This window comes from Diorhabda carinulata, chromosome 6 (assembly GCF_026250575.1).
Source record: "Diorhabda carinulata isolate Delta chromosome 6, icDioCari1.1, whole genome shotgun sequence".
In the NCBI taxonomy this organism is placed as follows: domain Eukaryota; kingdom Metazoa; phylum Arthropoda; class Insecta; order Coleoptera; family Chrysomelidae; genus Diorhabda; species Diorhabda carinulata.
This window is the reverse complement of record NC_079465.1, coordinates 7,681,788-7,706,552: the sequence shown is the minus strand read 5'-3', so window position 1 is coordinate 7,706,552 and position 24,765 is coordinate 7,681,788. Positions and strand designations below refer to the sequence as shown.

At 32.0% G+C, this 24,765-nt stretch overlaps 1 protein-coding gene across 8 annotated transcripts in view; it reads left to right on the top strand.

The window, feature by feature from the left end:
* The window catches only part of LOC130894914 (ephrin type-B receptor 1-B), a 774,934-nt gene that overhangs the window by 728,749 nt on the left and 21,420 nt on the right, over positions 1 to 24,765 (top strand). For all 8 annotated transcript variants that reach the window (XM_057801952.1, XM_057801950.1, XM_057801951.1 and 5 more), the window contains exons 6-9: positions 16,524 to 16,669; positions 16,825 to 17,062; positions 19,868 to 20,023; positions 22,258 to 22,421. In XM_057801952.1, the coding sequence (XP_057657935.1) occupies positions 16,524 to 16,669; positions 16,825 to 17,062; positions 19,868 to 20,023; positions 22,258 to 22,421 (704 nt within the window). The remainder of the gene's footprint in view (positions 1 to 16,523; positions 16,670 to 16,824; positions 17,063 to 19,867; positions 20,024 to 22,257; positions 22,422 to 24,765) is intronic.

Genomic DNA, 24,765 nt, shown 5'->3' with positions numbered 1-24,765 from the left:
CTCTTCTCAGGTGTAAAGCAAACTCCCTGGCAAAAAAGGACGAGGTAACTCGTTTTATGGGACCTCAACCTTTGATAGGTTTCCTAAGTATTCTAGCCATTATTATAAACAATAGGAAAATTAGAGGAAAACAGAAACAAGGTCTGAAACAAGATTTCTTTTTTATTATATCAACTGGACCCAAGTTCTTTCATTAAGCAATGATAAGCTAAGGAGAGTTACTAGTATGCTTATTGACCCAGTGAGTTAACATTTGAAGAAACTTCAGACAGCTTTTGTCGTTTCTGTAAGGAAATAGAGGAGCACCTATGTCTGAATGGTCAACAATTCAGGGAACACAATAGATAATTAGATCAAAATCCTAGCGAAGTGGAACCACGACTTTTATGCCCTACCTCACTTTCTTATCAGATTTTAGATTGTTTTGGCGAGTCGTTTTGGGTTTAAAGCAACTCTGCACCTATACCTAGAAGATATATTGTACAAGGCTCTATATCTTATTGTTCTGCTTCCAAAATACATGGACTCCTCCCAAAGGGGTTTTTGTGTCCCACTTCCTTAAGCTTCAGTACTACCCCTGCAAAGTACTTAAGCCTTTTAACGAAATAAGCAGGACATTCGCTGAGTAGATGCTCTGCTCTTTACATGGCTTGCTCACAGAATCTGCAGCTTGTCGTCTGCCATGCCTATAGTCTTAAGGTGGTATTTGATGGGGCAGTGACCTGTCAGAAGGCTAACCAGTTTCATGTCGTTTTTGATCATCACGAAAAGACTTCTTAACTGATATGGTTATGAATATTTTGGTCCAAGGTATGTAGTCTTTACCCCTTTTTTAGCAAGTCTGTCTGTTTCCTCATTTTCTGGTATACCCTTTTAGCTTAGAAGCCACATTAGGGTTACATTTTTGTTAGCTAGTGCTTTTTGAGTTTGCTTACACTCCCACACTAGTATGGACGTACACTCAATAGCTTTCAGGACCTTCAAGGCCGCTTGTCTATTTGAGAGTGATATTCTTGTACCTGAAAGATAGATTTCGAGCTTGCGGAAGATTTTTGTTGACCCATAATTGGCGATCGTTAATTACCCCTTCGAATGGGGAATCTTTGTCCAACAAGCTATGCATTTGATCTATTGGTTTGTCACGGCTTTCTAGCTTTATTAGCTCTAGAATAACTTTTTCATTAAGTAAACTTACAATTAGTAAGGTTTTGTGCAACTTTAAACAAATTCAAATTTTGTCTCAACATTTTAGAAAAATTATAAATTGTTTTCCAATTTTGAAAATCTTTTCTACGTCTATTATTTCATCGTTTTAACATCTGCATTTACTTGGGATTACAAATATCGCCCATTATTCAAAAAACTTTTTTTAAAAATGTCAGTTTGATAATTTTTTGCAAGCGACAGCGAAATTTTCAAAATAAAAAGTTTAATACCACCAAATACTAATTTTATGGGGAAAACTAGATTTGAGATGAATACATACAATCCAAAAAATCTCAAATTTTTCGACGTACTGTTTATTCTTTAAATTTTCAAATTTTTGAATTGATTATAAAGTTTACTTTAACAAATCTTTTACTACGTATATAATTTTCGATTTATGTGGCTCATAATCATGATTTATGTTTTTCAAAAAGTTTCATTCACCTAAAATCATTTCTCTAACATCTGCTTTAATTTCAAATCCCATCAATAAATGTAATGCCATATTTGTGGTAGGTCTCTCACGAAACATCGTTATTTTTACATTTTCTGTTTATTTATCTTCTAGATGATTTGTATCAACTGACACTCATCACTTTTTTGATAGTCGCTGCATCTTTGATAAATATTTTAAGTAGCATTTTCGGTATTTTATCTCTTACAAAAGCACAAATATTTTGCTTAAAAGGTAAAACACCGGATATTATTACAATTATCGTGAGAGCTTTTTTATACTTCATTAATTACTGCTACCAACTTTCTTAAACACGAAAAAATAAAATTTCTACTCTCATTTGGCCATACTGTAATTGTAGCAACTATAGGAATATGTAAAACTGTGTAAGAGTTTGAAAATTATATATTTTTCATAAAATATGGTATTCCAAATGGAAATATTTTATATTGATAATATTGGAGAAAAAGTTTTTGTTTAAATGTTACCACTCCGTGTCAATACAACCGAATACAAAAAATCTCAACATCTACTTGGGATTCGCAATTACGTAATGCCGTTCATGAGTTATTAGCCTTACATAGATAGAGGAAAATGTCATAAATTGTAAAATGTTACAATTTTCCAAAATATTTTCCCTTTATTTCCACACAATTTGCAGAACATCTGACTAAATCTTATATTCCACTATAATATGGATCTTTAGAGTCAAAATATTCATACACCCCCTGTTTAATGTAATAGTCAGACAGAGCCAAATCGAGGCTATATGGTGGGTGTTCAATCTCTGTGAAGCCACATTCGTATACAGTAGCCTTGGAAAGTGCTTTTTCATTCGATAATTTTCGAACACAACTTCCTTAGTAATTCAAAGTAATATGCCATGTCCATGGTTGTCTTTTATTCTTTAAAGTCAATCGATAAGGATTACAAGGATAACCTCGCAGTCCCAAAATATTGTAGTAATCACTTTTTAGGTAATTTTCGTGATGTTTGCTTTTTTCACACGGGCCCTCCTACCTTCCATGGAATCTCTTTTGGATGTCGGATCATGGTGAAAGACCATAGCTCTTTACAATTGAATCGGATTACACTTTCTTAGTCCTTGCGGCACAATCTTCTATTCAAGGCTGCTTTTGCACTGCGTCGAGAAATCGATACAACTACCTTACACTAATTTTTGTCATATTCCTCGTGCAGGATCTTTAGAACACTTGTTTTAAAAATGCCGGTCTGTGCTGCAATTTCTTTTGTTTTTAGAAACAGGTGATTTAGAACAATATCTTTCACAAATTTATTGATTTCTAGAGTAGTCACATCTTCTAATGATTCTCATCCACAGCGAAACAACTAATTTTTAATTGTTACAAATGATGGACTCAAGTGACCGTAAACAGCGTCCATTCTGTTTTCGATTTGTGTTTGTGTGAATTCTTGTTTAATTAAAAATTGTATAACAACACGAAACTGACTTTGAGGCATTATTAAAACAACTTGACTGAGGGGTCGTTTTAGTTCTATTATAGTAAAATAGATCTAAGCAGCAAGTTGAAACTTTGTGTAGAGCTTTTGAGACTTGTAGGCATAGAGATTTTTGCGAATACACTTTTTTACTATGTGGTGTAAAAAAATTATGGTGTTTACTTTTGTCAGATATATTCGATTTACATCCATTGAAGCCGATTTATGTCAATTGTCACTTTATGTTTATTGAAACTTTCTAATGTCTTTTGACGCGAATTGAAGTCGAATTACATCAATTCTTATATATTTGACTGTATTGGCGTTCACTTTTGTAGTAATACTCAATCTTGTAAGTCTTAATGTAATGTAATTTGAAGAAGAAATTATTGTGGCCGGGAGACGGTGCTTTAGAAATTTTGAGAAGAAACTCAAATAACATTTTGTTTACTCAACTATCGAGTATTTGAAACCTAAAAATACGAAGGTAGAACTATCCGATAGGTCGTTAGAACCATCTGAAATCTTGTTTCCATTTGATCGGGATAACCTAGTATAGTATCTAAGAATGATATCAATTGAGTGTATAATTGGCGCTGTTGGGCTCCAGTGCCATTACAATTGCGTTGGAAATCATTTTTTCATTTTTCTCATACCAACCAAAAAAATAATCACCTCACAAACGCCGCTTTTGTTCAAACTCCCCGATCTAATCAATTATTTCGACGTGTGAAGGATCATATAATTGATATATCTGCATTTCATAATTTATGCGTCTTTCAATAAATCTTGGATTTTCCACACACATATGTTTCCGTTTTTTACTATTTTAACCATTTTAATGTGTGAAATCACAAATCACAACTTCTAATTAAAAGGGTATTGTCAAATATATAATTATAATTATTGCGTTTCTGATACAATGAAAATACAAAACATTTACATATGCGAGGGATTTCCCTATTATATAAGGAGTGTTAAAAATACCGTGTATTTTAAAAACAAAGTAAAGAAGTAAAAAAAAACGGTGTCATTTGTGTTATTTTCTGGTAAATCCATTCGCGTAGTGATAAATCTAATAAGACAGGTCTTTTTCATACTCTTGCGTAGTTTTAAACTCTTCACCAAGCTTTAGTATAATCAATCATTAAAATTGCTCATACTATAGACTAGTAACCTCTTTTGTACCATGCCCCACCCAAGCCCTTCGAAAATTCTTATGCTTTCCTATGCAACATATACATAATTTTTATTGTTAAAAATTCAATTATTCAATCAAGAAGCTAAATAATAGGTTCCATGAAGAAAACACTAGGAAACTAAACATAGTAAGTAAAAAATGATAACATTACTTAAAAAAGGGTAAATTGATACGAAATCTACAACTATATATACACGTGGCTGTGAAGGAAAGAGATGCTTTTTTAACTCAAGTGGCGTCGGTCAGCTGACCCGTGACGTTTGAGATTGATCTTGGCTTACAGCGCCACTTATTTGACTCAACTGCTTCCGAGTTGGGTGGTATCCCTACGAACTTCTTTTTTTGCTAGGCATCATCAGACCATAGATTCTTTACGAGTAGTTTCAGTTTATCCTCTTTTTTAATTCAGATGCGAACAAATGCGTTGTTTAGCGAGATTTTAAAGCGTCCGGAGGTTCACCCGAAGCCTGTCGTCTGCCGCAATGAGGTTAATTGACGATGCCAAAAACCCAGTTTTAGTCTCGTCAAACGAATATAATATTTATTATTTCCAATTGGATACTAAAATGTAGTAATTCATTTGAATGGGCCAGTGGAAAATGGTTAAACTAGTGTCGAGTCTATTTTCGAATTGCGCTTCTTTACAATCAAATTTCCCCCTTGTGGGGCGTGGGTCCTACATTGGGAAACACGGACATAGACATATACTAATATTTCTTGAGCTTCTTTGTATTTTTTTGTTTTATTTCGAATCAAAACTTAAACGTTATTCAAGATTCATGTTTCACAACAGTCCCAATCTTGAAAAAGCGACTATAGTAGCAGATTGACAATTGGCAAAGGTTACAACATAAGAGAGGATTGCGACTCTGCGACTATTCTTATATAGGAACCTAAATATCCTGGTTACGGTAATGGTAGGTAATAAACTAACTTGAATATCCCCAGTAGATAGTTTGATAAAGTTCGTTTAGATCTTGTTCCTGACTATTCACATAAACTATACTTATCGATAGTATGCTACGGTGAGTTTATTTGTAGCAGAAGTTGTTCACGATCCGCCATTTCATCAAAGTCCATTAACGAATTTTCTTAACTAATTTCTAGTAATGAAAAAAATTTAGTAACCACGAAATGAGTGTAGATTCAACAGTTTATAAAATTTTAATAACGATGATGTGTCCAAATTCTCGAGTCGAGATGACCTCGATGACCTGAAGAAATTTGTAAATGCTCATAATATACTGATACAATGATATGTACGTGAGTTTAATAATATACAATGAACAACGAAAGGTTCTCATCACAATCTAAATACAACAAACTATAGTTACGTGGATAAAATAATAAATAGTGGGTGGAACAGAATAAACAATAACAAAATTATGATTTGATTTGGAATGTTAATTTGTGTTAATCCAGGTCCGTAATATACTGAATAAGAATTTATGAACCTGTGATTTTGGATGGGCTAATAAATGGGAATATAGTATCATTAACCTTTAATTGGGTTAGTATGATTATCAGAGATAACTGTAAAGTTAGCTAGAATAGATTATGTACGGAAACAAGCACCAAATAAATCAAAATAAAATGGCCGTTATTACTTTGTTGTATGCGTTCATATTTTCACTATATCATTATCATATTATTGTTAATATGATTTCATTTGATTCATGTAACTTAATAAATAACGTGTAATAAATAAATAAGACATGGTTCTTATATTCACTGTCGTTCAACCCTTTCCAACGTTCTTTATTAAAATAGATTTCTGGAGATCTATAAATCTTAAATATATGATTCAATTCTAGATGTCTCTTTTCCTTTAGTTGTTTTATGGTGAAGATATAATCTTGAAGGCTTTTCCTGTTCTAAATCCACTCTGTACGTCTGACAGTTGGTTTCCTATAGAAGTTTTAATTATTTGATTCATAATCTGCTCATATATCTTCACAATTATATTTAGTAGGGCCATTTCTCTATATTTTCTAAAATGTTTGTGAATTCTTCTGTCTTGTAAACGCATTATGTTAATTGTGAATAAAATCAGAGGTTTCCAAATAGTTATATTATTATTTTCATCATGATAGAAGGATATATCACAATTACATGTGATACCAAATATCGCCCAAATGCTCGCCTTGGTTTTGGTATCATACCTGTATTTGATGGTCCATATTTTCAATGATACCATAATTGAGGTTCAATGTTGTTAATTTGTAATAGACATGAACTTGTTCTTTCAGATATTCCTACAAAAAGAAGTCAAATCTCGTGATAATAGCGGCTTGCACAAAAGAATCATTATTTCGTTGGCTCTATGTCAAAGTCCGCTTTAATCTCGTGAAAACAAAGTACATGTATTGTATCTCCTTGACCAACATAATTTTCGAAATTACTAGTAGATTTTCATTTGCTCAAATTCTGAATTCTGAAGATGATTTTATCTGTAGAGTCACTATTCATTTATATCTGTTGGTATTGACCCCAGAGACAAATGAAATCAGAGTATTTGGTAAATCCATTTTGTGAACCCAATAATGAACAGATGACTTTCAGGTCGCTTTTCACTTTATGAATTCCATTAACGTCCTGTTCGTGTATAGGGTTGCCTGTTCCCGTTGTGCAATAAAATAACTTTTAGACTGTATTCACCATTCTGTTTTGATTCATTGCTTCAAAAATTCCCGGGATAACAGTATTCCCGTTCTTTTTTGGAAAATTCCGTGTAAACCCCAATTCTGTTTCTCTGGACAAGGTTAACAAATTTCACTGTTGTAAGCGGAATCCAAGGAGTTCTGCTTCTGATCTTGATATTTTTGGATATTAGCAAGAAGAAGAAAATTTTTAAATTGTTCAATGTCTAAATCTACGTCAGCTATGGATTCAGAAAAATAAGATGAACTCATCCGCCCTATTTACTTAACTTCCTCTGGTTACTTTGAGGTCCCAAATTTAAAAAAAATAATTTGATGGACAGCGAGGTTAGACAAAGAGATAGTGTTTTACGTAAGCTTCATATTTTATTAATATAGAATCCCTCTGATCAATACATTTCCATTCGTAATAAATTGCAACTGTACCTTTCATGAAAATCTATCAACATTATTCAATTATCATTCAACGAGTAATAAACTATTTTATTGGATATTTTATTCTTAATATCCAGATGCCGTTGATATGTACCAAACTAACTACGTAATAAAATATCTCAAGCCTCTAGTCAATCATTAAGAGTTACATACAATTTTGTTTGTTTAATGTATTATTAATTTAATACGTCGAGATCATTTCTCTTTCGAAACGAGTGTTTTGTTTAAAAAATTCATATAAAACAAGCACCTGTACATTTCTCGCAAATCCTGTTTTTAACTTTATTGAGCACTTAGATTGTAATCTGCATTATAATAACTAACGATAAACTTATAAATAAAGCTATAAAATTGACAGAAAAAGCCGAGAATCGACAAAGAACAAAACATTCAGTGCGTTACCGAGATACTGTTCTTGAACAACTCTCCCGATCTTGAAGAAATAATTTAAGTATCTTGAAATTGAGACGAATTTCCTATCATGTCCGCCGGTGGCTATTAAATGCGGAACTTCTCTATAAACCATCAATAATTGTTATGCAAGAAAATAATTGCCACAAAGAAAATTCAAAGAATATCCGTACATATATACAAGATAATCCAAAATTTTATAGGTAAAAGTATAAAAAGAAAATTCAACTTAACGTTAGGAACTCAAACTTAAGTTTTTGTATATAATTTGATTTTAGAATACATTTGAAGAATTAATCATTGAAAAAAATTTTTAGAAAATTTCTCTAAAATTGAACAGGACTCAAAGTTAGTTTAATACACACTAGATTTCTTAAAAAACGACTAATTTGGAATTTCTGCAACCGTTGGTGATATTCATACTGAACACACCGTTTACACCAACACTCACAATTACACTGTCTGACACGCGTTTCGATAACTAAGTTATCGTCTTCAGATATTGAAGGTAAACTGTTTACTAATTTGGCTATCAAATAGCGCGTCAAACAGTTTAATTGTGAGGGTAGGTGTAGTATTGGTGTAAACAGTGTGTTCAGTATTTTAATAAACGACCAATTTCCATTCTCGTTAAAATTTATTTCTAAGGATAACATCGAAAACAGTCATTAAACTTCCTAATTCGAATAGCAGGATACAACTGATAGATTAGTGGATGTCTCAAATGATTGATCCGATTTTATAGGTTTATATTTTCCGAACTAATGATCTTAGATACATGAGATTAGTTTTTTATTGAAATGAAACCTCTAAAGTTTTTTTACATACCATTCACAAGCGCTAAATAGATGCAGTGCACTTATCTATCCGATACGCAAATTCGTTCGACACCTTCGCTAGCATACCCTAAGTGATGCATTTGATGGTTTCTATAATACTGTTCTTCAGTTCAACCGACATTGTTCAAAAACCATGGATTAAAGAGTGTTTTTTGTCCTGCTAATATATGAACTAATTTGAATCAGTTTCCAAATGAGCGAATATATAGTTTCCTGTGATATCGAGACCATAAACTTTATTCCGTGAGATTGCACGAAAAACATTAACTTTTGAAGAATCGGATTAGTGCCGGACAATTTGGTGTGGTTGCTAGTTCCCCCGTATTCTCAAATTGTAGTGGTTAACTTTCCCATTCAAATGGAAAGCTCGTCACTAAGCACTATGCATGGTACAAAATCTTCACAATCATTTTCAACATCTTGATCTACCATCTGGCTTTGGATAAACTTCCGAAACTCACGTCATTGTTTGATACCTTCATGCAGACATATGTGTTACCAGTAGAATGGATTTTTGAAAGTACTTCACGTCTTTAAGGAGCACACAGAGAGGATATGATAATTTGTCTTTAAAGAGACATCTTGTATTACTAAATTACTTATACCATCTTTTAAGCTCTAGAGGAGGTAGGAGGATCAACACAATATGTAGAACGAAATTCACGTTGCACAGAATTCAAAGACTCGCAAAACAACGCTTTATCTTGTGCAAACAACTACTCGACTAGGCGCTGATAGAAGCGTGCTACTAATATCTAGCGAAAATCACGTGAAACTCTAGAACTCTTTCTAACAGTTTTCGTTCCATAGATGAATGACTATGATTTTCGTGAAATGGATAATTCGTCTTCTTGAAACGTTCCGTATTTATTTCCATTTATGTTCCATAACAAGTTCAAGCCTGACTATCAAGTCGATGATAGTGATATTGGATACGTTTCTTTAAAAAAAAATCATTAAATACTGTTAATAAATATAAAAATAACAAAATATAAATTGCCTAATAAATATCATTGTTGAAATTTGTATTACTTTTTTAAACAAGGCTTGTTAACTCAGTTTGCCCCCTAGTCCTTCTCAATGCAAGACTTATACGCATACAGTTTGCTTTTTTCGGAATACTTATTCAATTGATGTAAAGGTGACAATATTTTTACGTTAGCCAATGTTCGGTTAGCTTTTCTGTGTCTTCCAGTGATTGTGATTTCTCTTTCATATTGTCAAGCAAATATAATATGTCAACCAAAAATAATAGTTTCAAAACTTGCAAGTACCAGCTATCTACCATTCTTTGACTGTGAATTATTCCTTCGATGTTTATGAATGTAGTTTAGTCCTAGTTTGCCTGTGACTGCATGCATTAATCGCAAATCTACATAGTTTAGGCAAAAAAACCACAATCGCTGAAGATAAACGTATTGTATTGATCATGAAGATTAGGAGATAGTTTTATGGAGTAGTGAGTCAAAGTTTGAGGTTCTTCGGTCTAACAGAAGAATGTTTATGTGCAGGTCAAAGGAAGAACGGATGTTTAATATCGACTGTAAAACACGTGTAATGATTTGGAGATGTTTTAGAGGAAGGAATGCTAGAGAACTAGTAAAGATTGAATGGATTCTGAAGAAAGAAGGCCGTAAAAAATATTAAAGAAAAATCTAGTACGTTTCTGGCCAGCGCCTGATCGGTAGAAAATTTATCTTCCATCATGACAACGACCCCAAGCATTCTGGAAGGTGTACAAAAAGTATTTGAAATAATGGGGAAAAAGATTATACAGGAGGTAATGACTTGGCTGTCATAGTCGCGCGCCCTCAACCCAATATGTGGGACAAATGGGACAAAGAAGTTATAAAGCAGTATCCTACTTCTACCTCACATCTTTGGATTATCCCGAAAAATGAATGGAACTAAATAGACGACAATTATTTGTCGAAATTGTTACACAAAATACCAAAATTGTGCACCGAAATAATAAAAGCAAAAAGGGTTTACACCGTTGAATCAAAATGTAACAATTACAGACTGTATGTGTAATGTATAAATAGAAAAGTGATGAATATATTGATAGATCGATTATATTTGAAAATGAATTCTATTCTGGCATCATCTTCAGTAATGGCACTGACAAATTCTTTTGAAAAATGATATTCATATCTACTTAAATATTTACGGCGAAACCAGAAAGAGAGAGAACATCCGAGGCCAAATGGATTTCATTTGTAGCACTTATTACATGATTTAAATAATTATCGGAACACTGCCAATACGTATTTAGTAATTTTAAACAAAATGGCAATTAAAAATATTTTATAATAGGAAGAGAGCTACTACACGGAAGCGTGCAGTGAAGAATAACGTGTCTCAACTGCATAGTTTTCAATGACTGAATATGAAATTTAATGCAACAACTGTTAATCGTACTTGGATTAATCAAGTAGAGGAATCTATCATAAAAAAATTAACACAAACATACAAAAATTGAGGTAAAAAACAATCAAAGTTCCTACTTTTATTCAAGACAGCAACAGCAACATAGTATATATTTTTAAATAATTAAACACGCCGCAACATAAATTTTGCAATTACCCCACGTCTTTAGCACTCATAATAGCGCTGATATAAATTTTCAAATGTGGAATATTTGGACTCAGCCCTTATTTCTTCTTGCAACGCACCAATCGCTTGCTGACATCACCAGCGCGGATCGAGTTTCGCCCACCATGCTACAGCAGCATCCACACCACGTTGTTTTGTTTTACAATCCTATCGCGTCGTGTCGTATTCTTTTTAGAATGTCGAAGCCTAGATCGACAAAAGTTTGTTATAAATATTGTAATGTACCAAAATAACTTTGTTAATAATTATCCTATCGAACTGAAAAAACACCATTATTCTTGTAAAATTAAGTTGTGTTTATTCTCGTTAAAAAAGAATAGTTTTTTCTAAATTTTCCAAGCCCATTTTATGTAAGTGACAATAACATTTTCGAAATCTGCGGAAAATACATATGGTGACGTTTCAAATGATGTAAAATAGAATAAATAGTCGTAATGTTAATTTGATTAATATTCGTAAGACAACAAGTATTATCTTATCAGTGGCTGTTCCATATTATTGCAAATTCAAAAAAACTTCTATAAAGGTCTTATAAGTATTAGTCATTAAAGAACATCTTAAAAGTATTGATTCATTTACGAGATATTTTTAGACTGTATTTATAATATTTTAAATCTCAACTAATGTCCCACCTACTAATTTTTTTTCTTTACTCACTAAAAAAGTCAACGATATATGGGAAGTTAGAAACTAAATCAATCGAAGCATTCGAAATCTTAATCCACTTATCGTCGAAATAATGCTTCTAGAATAGGTTTACAATAATCATTCAAGCTAAATTACTTCATTAGGGGGCTCAGTCTTAAGTGTTTCTCGTTTTGTTGTTCCTAATACTGTAACCATGAATAATTGATCTATCATCAATATATTGCCTTCTTTAAAAATGCTTAGTCCGCTTAAACTCTCTGTGTTGTTCTTGATATTTATTGTAGGAGTTTCCTCTTTAGACAAACATTCCATTATTTTAGTCTTTATCCGTCAATTTTCCGGGATCTTTTCCCACGTGAAATAATTTATATATTCTACTATTTTCTTACCACTATACTTTTACTATAAATTGATTTTTGATTTGATTTGATGTTCGACGAAACTATGTTGATCTTATTGGAGCAGTTGGGCGTTTCTTTCAGGTTTGGCTTCAGATCTAAATTTATGATATGTCGTCGGTGTGCTTGATGTATATATATCAAACAGTAGACTTCCTGGTGGTATAATATAACTTTGTGTGAATGTGGAAAGCATAATTTGATAGATAAATAGATATTGTAAAGTGCAATCATACTATTACTCTTTATATAGAGCCAATATTTTTGAAATTTTTGAATTCAAGTGTTATTAGAAACAATTTCTTTATCAAGGTAAGCTGCATTTCCATTATCAGTAATTCCATTGTGAGATGGAATACATGAGTGAAATATGCGTTTCAACTGACTGGATAGAAGAAAATCAGTAATAGCGGAAGGAACTCATACGAGGATGACGATATCTAGTTAGCCTAGACCAGTTAAATGCATAAACAAAATATTGCGGTACCATAGCAACGAACAATAACTTACTAGAAGTGTCAGTGTAAAGTTTGACGTCAAAAAAGTAAACCATTAAACGCAATAAATTAAAAGAAAAAAGATGTCCACCGAAATCTAGTATCTAATCTAATCTAAGTACCTGTATTTAAAAGGGTTAAGAGGTAAGCAGATTTACGAAGATATGCTTAATACCCTTGGTGATCAATGTCCTTCGTATGCGACCGTGAAAATTGGACTGCAAGCTTCAAAAGAGGTAAATTTTACATTGAAGAAGATGACCGATCGGAAAAGCTAGTTTCTGTGTCAGTCCCCGAAAATATCGATGCAGTTCATGACATGATTTTATCAGACCGTCGAATTGGACTAAAACGGATATCTGAAGCACTGAATATTTCATACGAACGCGTTCATCATATAGTTCACGTCAATTTGGACATGAGAAAAATCGCTGCAAAATGGATCCCCAAATGTTTGAATATTGGAGGAGGTAATAAAAGCTGTGGAGGTCTGGTTTGCAGAGCAAGAAGAAAAATTTTTTTAAGGTCTAGAGACGTTGTAGGTTCGCTGTAATAAATGTATCCAATTAATAGGAGAATATGTTGAGTAATAAAATATGTTGACATTGAAATTTTGTTTGGTTCTATAGTAGGCTAAGAATTTTTCAATATATCCTCATAGGTTCATGATTTTAAGCAACTGCTTTGTTTGAATCCTAAGTTAAATTCCGGGATTTCCAAAGATTTTTCCCATACAAGTGCGAGTTTAGAAAGTTACAAGAAGTAGGTGAAAACTTTATTTCTAGGTAAAGGTACGAGCAATTGTGAAACATATTTTATAGTAATTTGGGAGTAAGGAAGTTAGTTATGTTAAAAACAGCATTGAAATGATTAGAGGATACTAAGACAACATCTAAAAGAAAAAAATGTCCTAAAGGAAAGGATGGTTCATTAGCTACAACAGCTCTAGCTAAAAGTTTTGACAAGAGCGATATTGTGAAAATAGTTTAGTACATCGCTATTAGATTTGGAGGTAGATATGTGGATAGTAATGATTAAAACTCATGAGAGCTCTACAATGTTTTACTAATATAATTTCGTCATTATCCATACTCATCATATTTAGCTTCCTTAGAGAATTAGATTTGAACTTATGGATATGGTGTCCAACCGAGAGATGATCAAACTATAAAATGTTAAATTATAACTGGAAATTTGAAAACAAGGCTTGTTTTTTTTATTAAATAATTAGTTGGTACTAAGAAAACGTAGGTATTACAATAAATACTTCACTGTCGACGGAATTCTTAATAGGTGGTTCCGCATTCATGTCTGTAGCATCCCAACAGATGTAACAAACCAACGTGCATGCCTTAGTTTCTTCAAAAAAATACCCCGTAATTTGAACTTGTCGCCAAGAAATATTATTCTTATGTTTTACTTTATTTTTTGTGTTGATAAAATGAAAATGTGTATGATAAACGTTTGTAAGGATAGCCTACGAATTAAAAATTATCATGGCAACGGGCCAAACTGTAAACACAATAAATTTAAATAAGTGACCATTGAACTTGAGAACTAATGATGATTTATCGTGTTTATATGACCCACTTAATAGTTATATATTTGTACTATTATTTCTATTCGATTTGCCTGAATGGATAAATAGTTTATGATTCATAAATACAAAACATTATAACTGTTTTTTGCATTTGATTATTTATTGATATTTTAGAGAAGTAAATCATGGAAAGGTCTTCGTAAATTATGCCGTTAATTAAGAAAAATTTCACTGAATTGTATTATAAATTCAGTTTTACTACACGGTAATTATCATAATAACTTCTTTCACTGTATTAATTAATTCTGAATAGACCACCGCGTTAGATTTTTCTCCTCTTGCTATTGTTGATATTGTCTGAAAACAAAGGGCTGTTTTTATTCCATTATGGGCAAACGCGGCACCTATCTTGCGCATAGCTTTCTCATGTCTAAATTTCCAGTTAATATGCGATGTACCGCAATTTTTGAAATGCTTACTATGTCTACTAGCTCGCGCACTTTAAGTCGACGATTATCCAATACCGCTTTGTGGATTTGCTATAACATTTCTGTCGTCACGTCATTTGGTCAATCACTGCATCGCTATGATAATCTAGTTTAGTTTTTATATTAGTTGGGCTGGCTGCCAAACAAATACTAAACAACGTGGCGTCTCCAAACTTGAAACATATGCTTTATAGATTGTGTACTTTCTAATACAGTATTTTCAAGCAATTATTTCTAGGTCAGGCCATATACTTCTGGGACCATCTTCTTACTAGTGGAATAAAGGCCCTATCAGAAATAACTACTTTCATCGATCTACACAGCCTACCATTCTCGTATTTTAATATAAGTTCTGATTTTGCAACTTTAAACACCTACAACTAAGAATCGAGGAGTCGTATAAGAAAATTTTTGCTATGGCATATCATTATTTTCACGTTATCTACTCACACCCGAATTTTTTGCATGAAGTCCTGGAACACCCTGTAATTCAACTAGAAAAGCACAAACTTGCAAACTAAATCATAAAGAAAAAAATAGTGATGATTTCACCTAAAATGATATCAAAACTTTCGTTCCTCTATCTAGTTATTTCAACTGAAAGACAAATTTTGTATTTGAAAAGACATTCTAGAAATCGTGCAAATAAATCTGTTGCAAGAAATATGATCCGTTACCTTCTTTATCTAACCAAATAAAAATTAAGATCTTGTCAGAAGTCGACTGTGTTCAAATTTGAACCAGATCTGCTCCATAATACGACCTGATCTGATCGTAAGAAGAGTCAAAATAAGAGAAATATGGCGCTTCAAATAAACAAGAAAATATCACTTTAAGTGATGTAAAGAATTTAGGAACTACATTGAGTGAAGACAATAATGGATCATCAGAAATAAACAATTGGATAGAATGTTTAAACTAGATCCTACCTCATAAAATCGAAATTGATGATACCATTGAGCAAACATGAAACGCTGAATGGAAAATATTATTGGGCTAATGCTTTAGAAGGTGACAGTACTAAGTACATTATAGCTATATAATAAAAACAAACACTTGAAGGACATTGTAAGTGTTAAATTTGATTAAGTAAGGCTGAATGGGCATTTGATCAACACTTTTTTTTTTGTAGAAGAATCACAGTTCTATATCAAACTCTCTTTTAATTCGTCTACACTGTTCAAATCCAACAGTTACTGACGAAATTTCATCACCCTCTTTTGGGGTTGTGACACTACAGACTGGTAAAAATTAAAAGAAGTGGACTGTACTTCGTGATCAATACCAGATGCCCGACTGACAATATTTTGTCGACTTAACTTCGGTGTAGTAAAAGATCTCAAAGCTTTAGGCACCAAAGATCGGATATATGTAAAAAATGAAAGAAAACATGTAGTGAAGTCGACTTTGACCTGTCCAGGGTTATAAATCTATGGAGAGAGACACAAAGCTTAATTATAGAGTTTGATATGATGAAATACGTGATAAAATTCAGTGTTTGTCTAAAACATATTTGATGAAATACATAATATTTTGTAGACCCATACTTAGAGGGGTAGACTTATATTAAGTTGAATGTTAATTCAGCGCTCAGTACCCAGAAAGTAATTTCAAGTTATCTTTTAGATTTATCAGTTGGATAAACTTAACTCGATTCATTTTGTTTCAGGTCGGATTGCTGCCGGAGAAGGAAGATTTAATGCAAATAGTGAAGTTAATATTAATACTGAAGTAAAAAGTATCCCTGTGACAAAAAAAGGTGTTTATTTCGCTTTTAGAGACCAAGGGGCATGCATCTCTTTATTAGCTATAAAGGTGAATAAATTTATAAGAACAGAAGATTAAATTATTCTTATTGTCATTTCATCAGATTGAACCTTTTTAAAAATTAATAAACGCTGTTTCATTTTTTTCTCTCCGTAGAAAACGTGTGAAAAAATTTATTGTTGTTAATAACAAACTTTTTACAGATTTATTATATTGTTTGTCCGGAGATGACGGTAAACTTCGCCAGATTTCCATCTACTCCTACTGGTAAGGAGATTACACTTATAGAGCAAGCGACCGGAACTTGTGTAAGCAACGCTGAAGTAGTAGGTGGTACTCCCACTTATTTATGTAAAGGGGATGGTAAATGGACATTGCCCACTGGGGGATGCAAATGTAAAGCTGGTTTCCAACCTGATATGGATAAACAAACCTGTAACGGTAAGTAATTTCGGAATACTTCCGGTTGAGAATTTTATTTTATATTCTTCTTCCACTTCTAGTTCGCCAGTTACTTATGTGGTCTTGTAAAGTTCCATGTCTCAATTATATATAATACTAAGTCACGATAAGTGGCTATCAATATTCATACAATGACAGCTGAAGATATACTGCACCACATATTAACATATTTTCTTGCATGCATGTAAGAACTGTGATATGTTATTATATTATATCTCATTACAACATGTAAGATATATGTTATTATATTATTAAATCCGTATGCCGTAATAAATTCTAGTAAAACTTGATGCAAAAGAATTAAAGTCTGTATCTGTTTCCTTGGTATTCATTATAAATATGAATTTGCAAAATTTTCGATTTAAATTGTAATTCTTTAGCTATTTCACATACTTCTTCAGATATAACAAGTGTTTGGAGACTGACTTTGTATGGTACAGAGACTACCATTCAAGATTGTCCAATAGAACTTTAACAATGAAGATATTTCACATAATCTTTTGATATAAAGAAAAAGTTTTAATATTGGATTGGGAATTTTCGGAAATCCTGTATATTTTTTGATGTTAATTTGAACCAAAGATATCAGTTTATTATTTTTTTCTTCATATATATGAATCGATCTTTAAAAGCGTCAACAAATAACTAAAATTGTCTAAAATTATTGGATCAAGTTCATTCTCTATATTTCCCAAGACTTTAACCCAATATACGACTGGGGGTTTACAGAACCGTCATTAAAATGTAATTAACCAATCCTAGAAATCCTTTATTTATTAGCTTTTAATAAAAATTTAATGATACATTCATTTTGCATTCATCATCTTTCGAAATATTAATTTCCAATCCCGGGGGCATGAGAAAATATTTATTTATGAAGTATTAACTTAGAACACTTAATTTGTAATCCTATTCTTTAGAAAGAATGTAGAATTGAAGTTTTTCTCGAGAATTTCCTTCTAAACATTACATTTCGATCGGATTATATACTATAAAAGTGTTTAAATGGTTTGAATTAATAGATTCAAATTGACGAGTATTCTTTCTTATATTTATTCAAATTTTGGACAAATTCTGAAACAAAAGACTACATATTTAGAAAAGTTCTATGATTATTTTACCAGATGGACAACTAAGAATGGCCGTCGACTATATCTCATGAATGGATTACGAGGATGGTCTCAGGTGTACCTGGCTCAGCAAAGAAAACACAAAATTTTTAGAAAAAAAAATATTTTTTTTCCTCTTAGGCAAGTGCAGCCCTTTTTGTTCAATGTTTTCGCTAAAACGTTGCACTAAGTTCGCTTAATATTTATAGGTTTTCCTTTTTTCAAGTTTGTCAAGGAAAATTAGTCCACGCAAATCCCAAAAAACCGACGTCACTACCTCGCCTGCAGATGGAACAGTCTTTATCTTCTTTGGAGCCGGTTCTCACTTTTCAGTCCATAGAACCACGTTTCATCCATGGTTTTGAAAAGACACAAATTTTTGTAAAACAATGCCAAACACTGGATAGAAACATCGTCACGTCTCTGTTTTTGTTACATTGTGAGTAAAAGCGGCACCCATCTTACGCACAGCATTCTCATGTTCAAATTCTCAGTTAATATGCGATATGCCGCACTACTATGTCTGCTAGCTCACGCACTTTCAGTCGACAATCATCCAGTAGCGCTTTTTGAATTTTCTTCAACATTTCTGCAGTGGTCAACTCATTTGGTCGACCACTGCGATGCTGGTCTTCGGCCTCATTTAAACTCTGCTATCAAATATTTTTCTGGAAAGAACACTCTCACCCAGAGTACAATCTAATGCAGCTTTTATATTGGTTAGGCTGAAACCAATATTTTCCATATTCTCAAATTCACTGACAACGTTCACTATTGATGGATGTTAAACAAATATTAAACAACGTGGCGTATTCAAACTTGAAACATATGTTGTATTGATTGTCTACTTTCTAATATAGTGGTATTGTTCAAGCAACTACCTCCATCTCTAGTTCAGGCCAGATACTTCTGGGACCATCCTCGTTTCTTACAGCTTCAGGAAGTTGCCCCAAGAATTCTTGAAAGTTTTTTCATTTTTTCAATAGAAATCACAATATTTAAAATGTATGAAACATCATCGTATAGCATTCACGCTGCTAATTAAATATGACCGGCCAACCCGGTAAATTATTCAAATGATTAAGAAATCAAGCACATACAACCAGAGATGTGATAATAGTTTTTGTTGATGTTGGTATCTAAACGAATTTAGAAGCAGGAATTATTTAATTTAATATTTTAATACTTACTTTTAAGCAACAATAATCATAACGAAAATAGCTAAGAAATTTTCTTAGCCTTTGTTTTCTTAAGAGTGAGTAACTGAAATATATGAGTAGAAGTAGATTTGAGACAGAACTACTATACTCTCAATAGTGTTTTTGAACTTAACATAATTTTTTGATTTACCAAAGTAGAAACCGAATGTTAGTTCTTTTATTAATTCAGATATTTACTCGAAAACAATAAAAGTTATCTGATATTTCCCACATCACAGAAATTCATTGGAACCCTTTCAACAATACTTAAATATTAATATATGCTTAAAATGTAGGGCTTTTATAGAAGTTAATAAAAACAATGTGTTAATGTAGTGGTTGGAGTAACATCAATAATTACTGTTGATGATAGAGGAGTTGTTTTGTTATCAATCATATGAAAGTTTTCTGTGATTTAAGAATTAGGATTGTAATAGCCTTTTATTATGTGATATTTATCTATATTTTGGTTTCAGTGTGTCAACAAGAAACTTACAAGGCTGAAACTGGTGATGGTCCATGTCTTCCATGTCCACCGTTTTCACAAGGACCAGATTATGCTTTAACGGAATGCAGATGCATTTCAGGATATTTTCGAGCACCGACTGATCCTAAAAATATGTCTTGTACACGTAAGTATTTAAATATGTAGCTGGTTGCCATCAGTTAGCAAAAATATACATATATTTCAACATTTAATCCTTCTCTTTTGACATTGACAGTATAAAATTTTGCAACTATTAGTATTATCATATCAATAATTCTATCTGCATATCTATTTATACAATCTAAATTTAGTTCTCATATCAAAAATTAATGAAACTGGCTCATAAATTCATAAAAATATTGAATCTTGATTAGATAAATAAAGCATAATCCTGAAATTAACATAAAAAATTGCTGCGATGTGCTCTGAAGTTCATAAACTTTCATATATCTGAAGAATAATCTTGATCTATCTTCAAAATATGTATGCCTTATACCACAGTAAAAAATTGAAATTGATAAACTGCTCAGCTTCCTGGCTATTAAACAATTATGCAACATGATTGCCAGACTAGTCACTAGAAAGTTTCCGATCACACAATAGATTAGAAGAAATACATTGGTCTCCAAGATTCTGGTCTCTACAGCGATGGAAAAACTCAAACAACTGGAAGAGACCACTCATTTAAAATTCACCTGAATGGATCAACAGAAAACACGGTTTAATGAATTTCTTACCCAGGCACTCTCTGAACATGGATATTCCTGGACTCACTTGTATCGTTTTAACTCCATTAAAAGTCCTATAAGTCTATACTGCAACAGCGGTAGAACACACACAGAAAAATGACTTCAGACTTCTGACAGAAACTGGACTACTTTTGCCACGATTCTTACGCGAATAGAAAGAAAAGGTAGAAGCAGAAAGAGGTGTGGTTTTAGTGGATTAGGTGTCCTCCGAAATGAGGAGAGTCTCGTACATTCTTCGTAAAAAGTATTCCCACGCCTCACAAAAAATAAAGATTCTGTTACTTAGAATATTTAGATTAAGTTTATATTATTTCAATAGAAACAAAATAAATATTATAGTTTACTGTTCCACAGTTTCATACTTTATTATTTAGTCTTTTATTTCTAACAATTATAATCTAGAGATATTTTTTCAAAAAGAATTACTAGAATAAACAATAAAAAGTAATATTATCATAGAAAGTATAAACATAATCCATTAGAGAAATTTGTTCAACATACATTAATAAATATCAATTATTGACTGAAAATTCTAATAAACTAGTAAATACAACTTTGACTTAATGTTTTTCTCATTAAATCTTATTGAATGTGGAAATATTTAAGATTGTAGAAAAATGGTCTAAATAAATTATGCAACCCTGAAATAATGATGGGGTATTATTCAACATTTTATTATTAAAAAAAAATTACCACCATTACCTTAAACAAATAGTAAAACTATTGACATGAATTGAAGAGTTTATTGCCTATTATCAATCATTTGGAATTGCTCTTGATATTTTTTATATTTAATATAAAATTTCAATTTTGACAGGGCCAGGTTTCTAATAGACACTGGCCTATGGGCGCATGCTTCCACGGGGCTCACAGCCGAGAGAAAAAAATATAATCTGAGTTTGTAATTGAAGAATCAGTACTCAGGTGCGCCATTTTAATTCTGTCATTCTCTTCTCAGGCCTGAGGATCTGTATGGTTGGCCGAAACATATTGCTGTGTTTTGCTTTGCGAATATAATCTAGATGCAGTATCTTGTACTGTATAGAGTTCATGTTTCTATGATTGCGAGAATGCTCTGCGGATTAGATCGTTTTGTTTCAATCCCTCGAACGTGAACTCACTATTCAATACAAAAACATTTTGTTAAGCCCAGAACAAAGTAAATTCCTCAAAAATCTTGCAATGATAAAATTGCATCGTAGAGTAGTTTTTAAGCAATTAACATATAGGCACGATATAATTCTTCAATAAAGGTTTTAAAGAAAGTTTAACCAGACTAGGGGACTGAAAAAAATTATTGGGCCCACAGCGCCAAAATGCTAAATCCGGCCCTGTAGTTTTGGAAAGAAACTCTTTACGTAAACTATATCTCAGTAATAAGGAGATAAATGACTCGCTGTACATAGATGAGATATTTTATAAGTCTTTTTTTCTATTTATATAATCGAGAAAAATAATTATCATTCTTGTGTATATTTATAGTAGATCATTTCAGTAAATAAAATTATTTTGACAACCAATGTTTCAATTGAAACAACAAATGTAAGGAGAAGAAAAAATTGCCAGTTATTTCTTTAAACAAATGTCTTGTGTTTTTATATTATAATAATTTGTTTATTTATTGCTTCAGAACCACCGTCTGCACCACAGAATCTAACAGTTAGCTTCGTCGATCAATCTACAGTTATCTTAAGTTGGTTACCTCCAGGAAATCTCGGCGGAAGACTAGACACTGTATACAGAATAAAATGCGATGCCTGCAGTTTAGGTTTGGTTCAGTATAATCCAAGTATGGTAAGTTTTTTTTTAAATATTAGAGTATCCCAACTCAGTATTTTGGGTTTCTTCGGTCATGCTAACCCTGTTTGATTTCTCAGTCAACTTTAATATCATCTTAACTATCAGTATGTATATTTTGATGTTTATTTTGTATTTAGATAACTCAAATTTCTAAATGATATAATTGTTGAATATAGGGATTACAAAGAAATAACAAATGTCCTACCTTTGCTGTTTTAATATTTTCATTGACATTATTAATAGTCAATACTAACCTCATTGAAATATATTTATGACTATTCTATTCATATACTTGAAGAAGCCTAGCACTATTAAAAATAATTTACAAAACTACTAGATTGGTTATAGATACCATAAAATTAGACTGTCAAGAAATAATTAACCACAAATTAAATAATAATTAAGCTGATTCTTCTTGGGACCGAATGAGAAGATCTGCTAGTACTTAGAAACTTAGAATTAAAGAATTTCAAAATATAAACCCAAAAAGTCCTTGTAGTGAAAACAAACGTCAACTCATATTGAAGACAATATGAGTAGTTATCTTATGACTTTAGAGGCAGAGAGTAAGGATCAAGTAGGTACAAACAAAAAGTAGCACTTGTGAATAATATAGACTCATTTAGTTTAAGTGATTCAGACTTAAGTAGCAATCCAAAATTACAAATATGGATATAATTAGTTATTTATTTTTAACTTCATACTATAGCAACTGAAGACATAAAAGCCTCGATGCTTGAATAAATCACATGAAATGTCTGGTACAAACAAATGCATAGTTTATTTGGTTTTAGATAAATCTGTTCTGTTTACAGTATTCAATCATTTTTCTATTCTTGCACGTGGAAGTTCTTTTTATTTTGGTGATTGAGAAATGCCGACAGGAGATAAAAACTAAGTTTATCCCTGACATTGTTTCTATCACATTATAAAAAACAACAAAAAACCATTTTCGCAAATTAATTCCAATAATATTGAAACGGCCCAAGATATCGAGACCATTTCCCATGTATTCTTAAAAAACTATTTTCATATTTTAAGGAATCTTCTTGTATATATCAAAAATACTTCCTGAAACGGACTGTGCTCTAACCAATCAGGAATCTGTAGAATTGCCCACTTAAATTCAATTTACTCCTGTCTATTTAAAAACATAGTTCCATCTATGGGGGACAGAGGTAAATAGAATCATCTATGTGTAAGAAATAACATCCGTCAAAAGTGTTTTATAAATTTGGCGCTATATTAGCATCAGGATGAATTTTATAATATATTACATTGAGACATTATTTTGTACAACGCAAGTCGTTGAAATTTTTAATGGTAAACTACTTGATTCAAAAATGATATTAAATTTTCTAAGTCGGCATACTTCAATTCATCTCCAATTGCTAATTCCTTTTGTGTATACCGGTGCCATTCTGGAGGTTTTTGAAGTAATGTTTATCCTATAGAGCTGGACAATTTTCCAACTTTTCTCCTATATGACATACTTCTCCTTACGTTTACCCTACATAGATTCACTGAATCGTGCTGGTTAGAAGTGAAGTTACTGTAGAAGCAATAATAATAAAAATGGAAACCATGAATTTAATGTCATATACATTTTGTAAATTACATCATCCCAGAGCAGTATATTTGCCTCTGGATTATTTTATATAGTTATTTATGTATAGTCGATAGTTAATTCATTGAATCATCTTACCTCAAAGCAATAAGCAATAATATATATATATATATATATATATATATATATATATATATATATATATATATATATATATATATATATATATATGGGATTGAGTCAATCTCACATCCCCAATAAGACAGATAACAATTATTTCTCTACTCCACCTCAATGCCACGAATTCTCTTCGAACGCCATAACCCAGCGATAGCATTCAGGCCATTTCGTGTAGAGTAAGATACCGAACACAAAGGTTACAAGGCTCTCGCGCTTGTGAAGATGGTTTCCTGGTCATTTAATTTAATAACTACGACGTATTACATCATTAAGTATTTGTAGATTTTTACTATAAATCTTATTTTTATTTTTCAATTTTTCGTAATCGTTTGGGAATGAAGTTTCATTTTTTAAATTCCATTAGTAAAGTATGTTCCATGTACCCAACGTTTTACGATTATTATATAATTATATTTCAAAATGTTTTAGTTCTGTTTTAATCTTCTTTACTTCTTTACTATAACTCTCCATCCATTTCTATCCTCTGTTCTTTTTCTTCGGCCTGCCCCTTTTCTTCTAATTCCCTCTTACTCCATTTGCTAGACAATTCTGTTCGCATTCATTCTATACATATGATCCAACCACCTGATT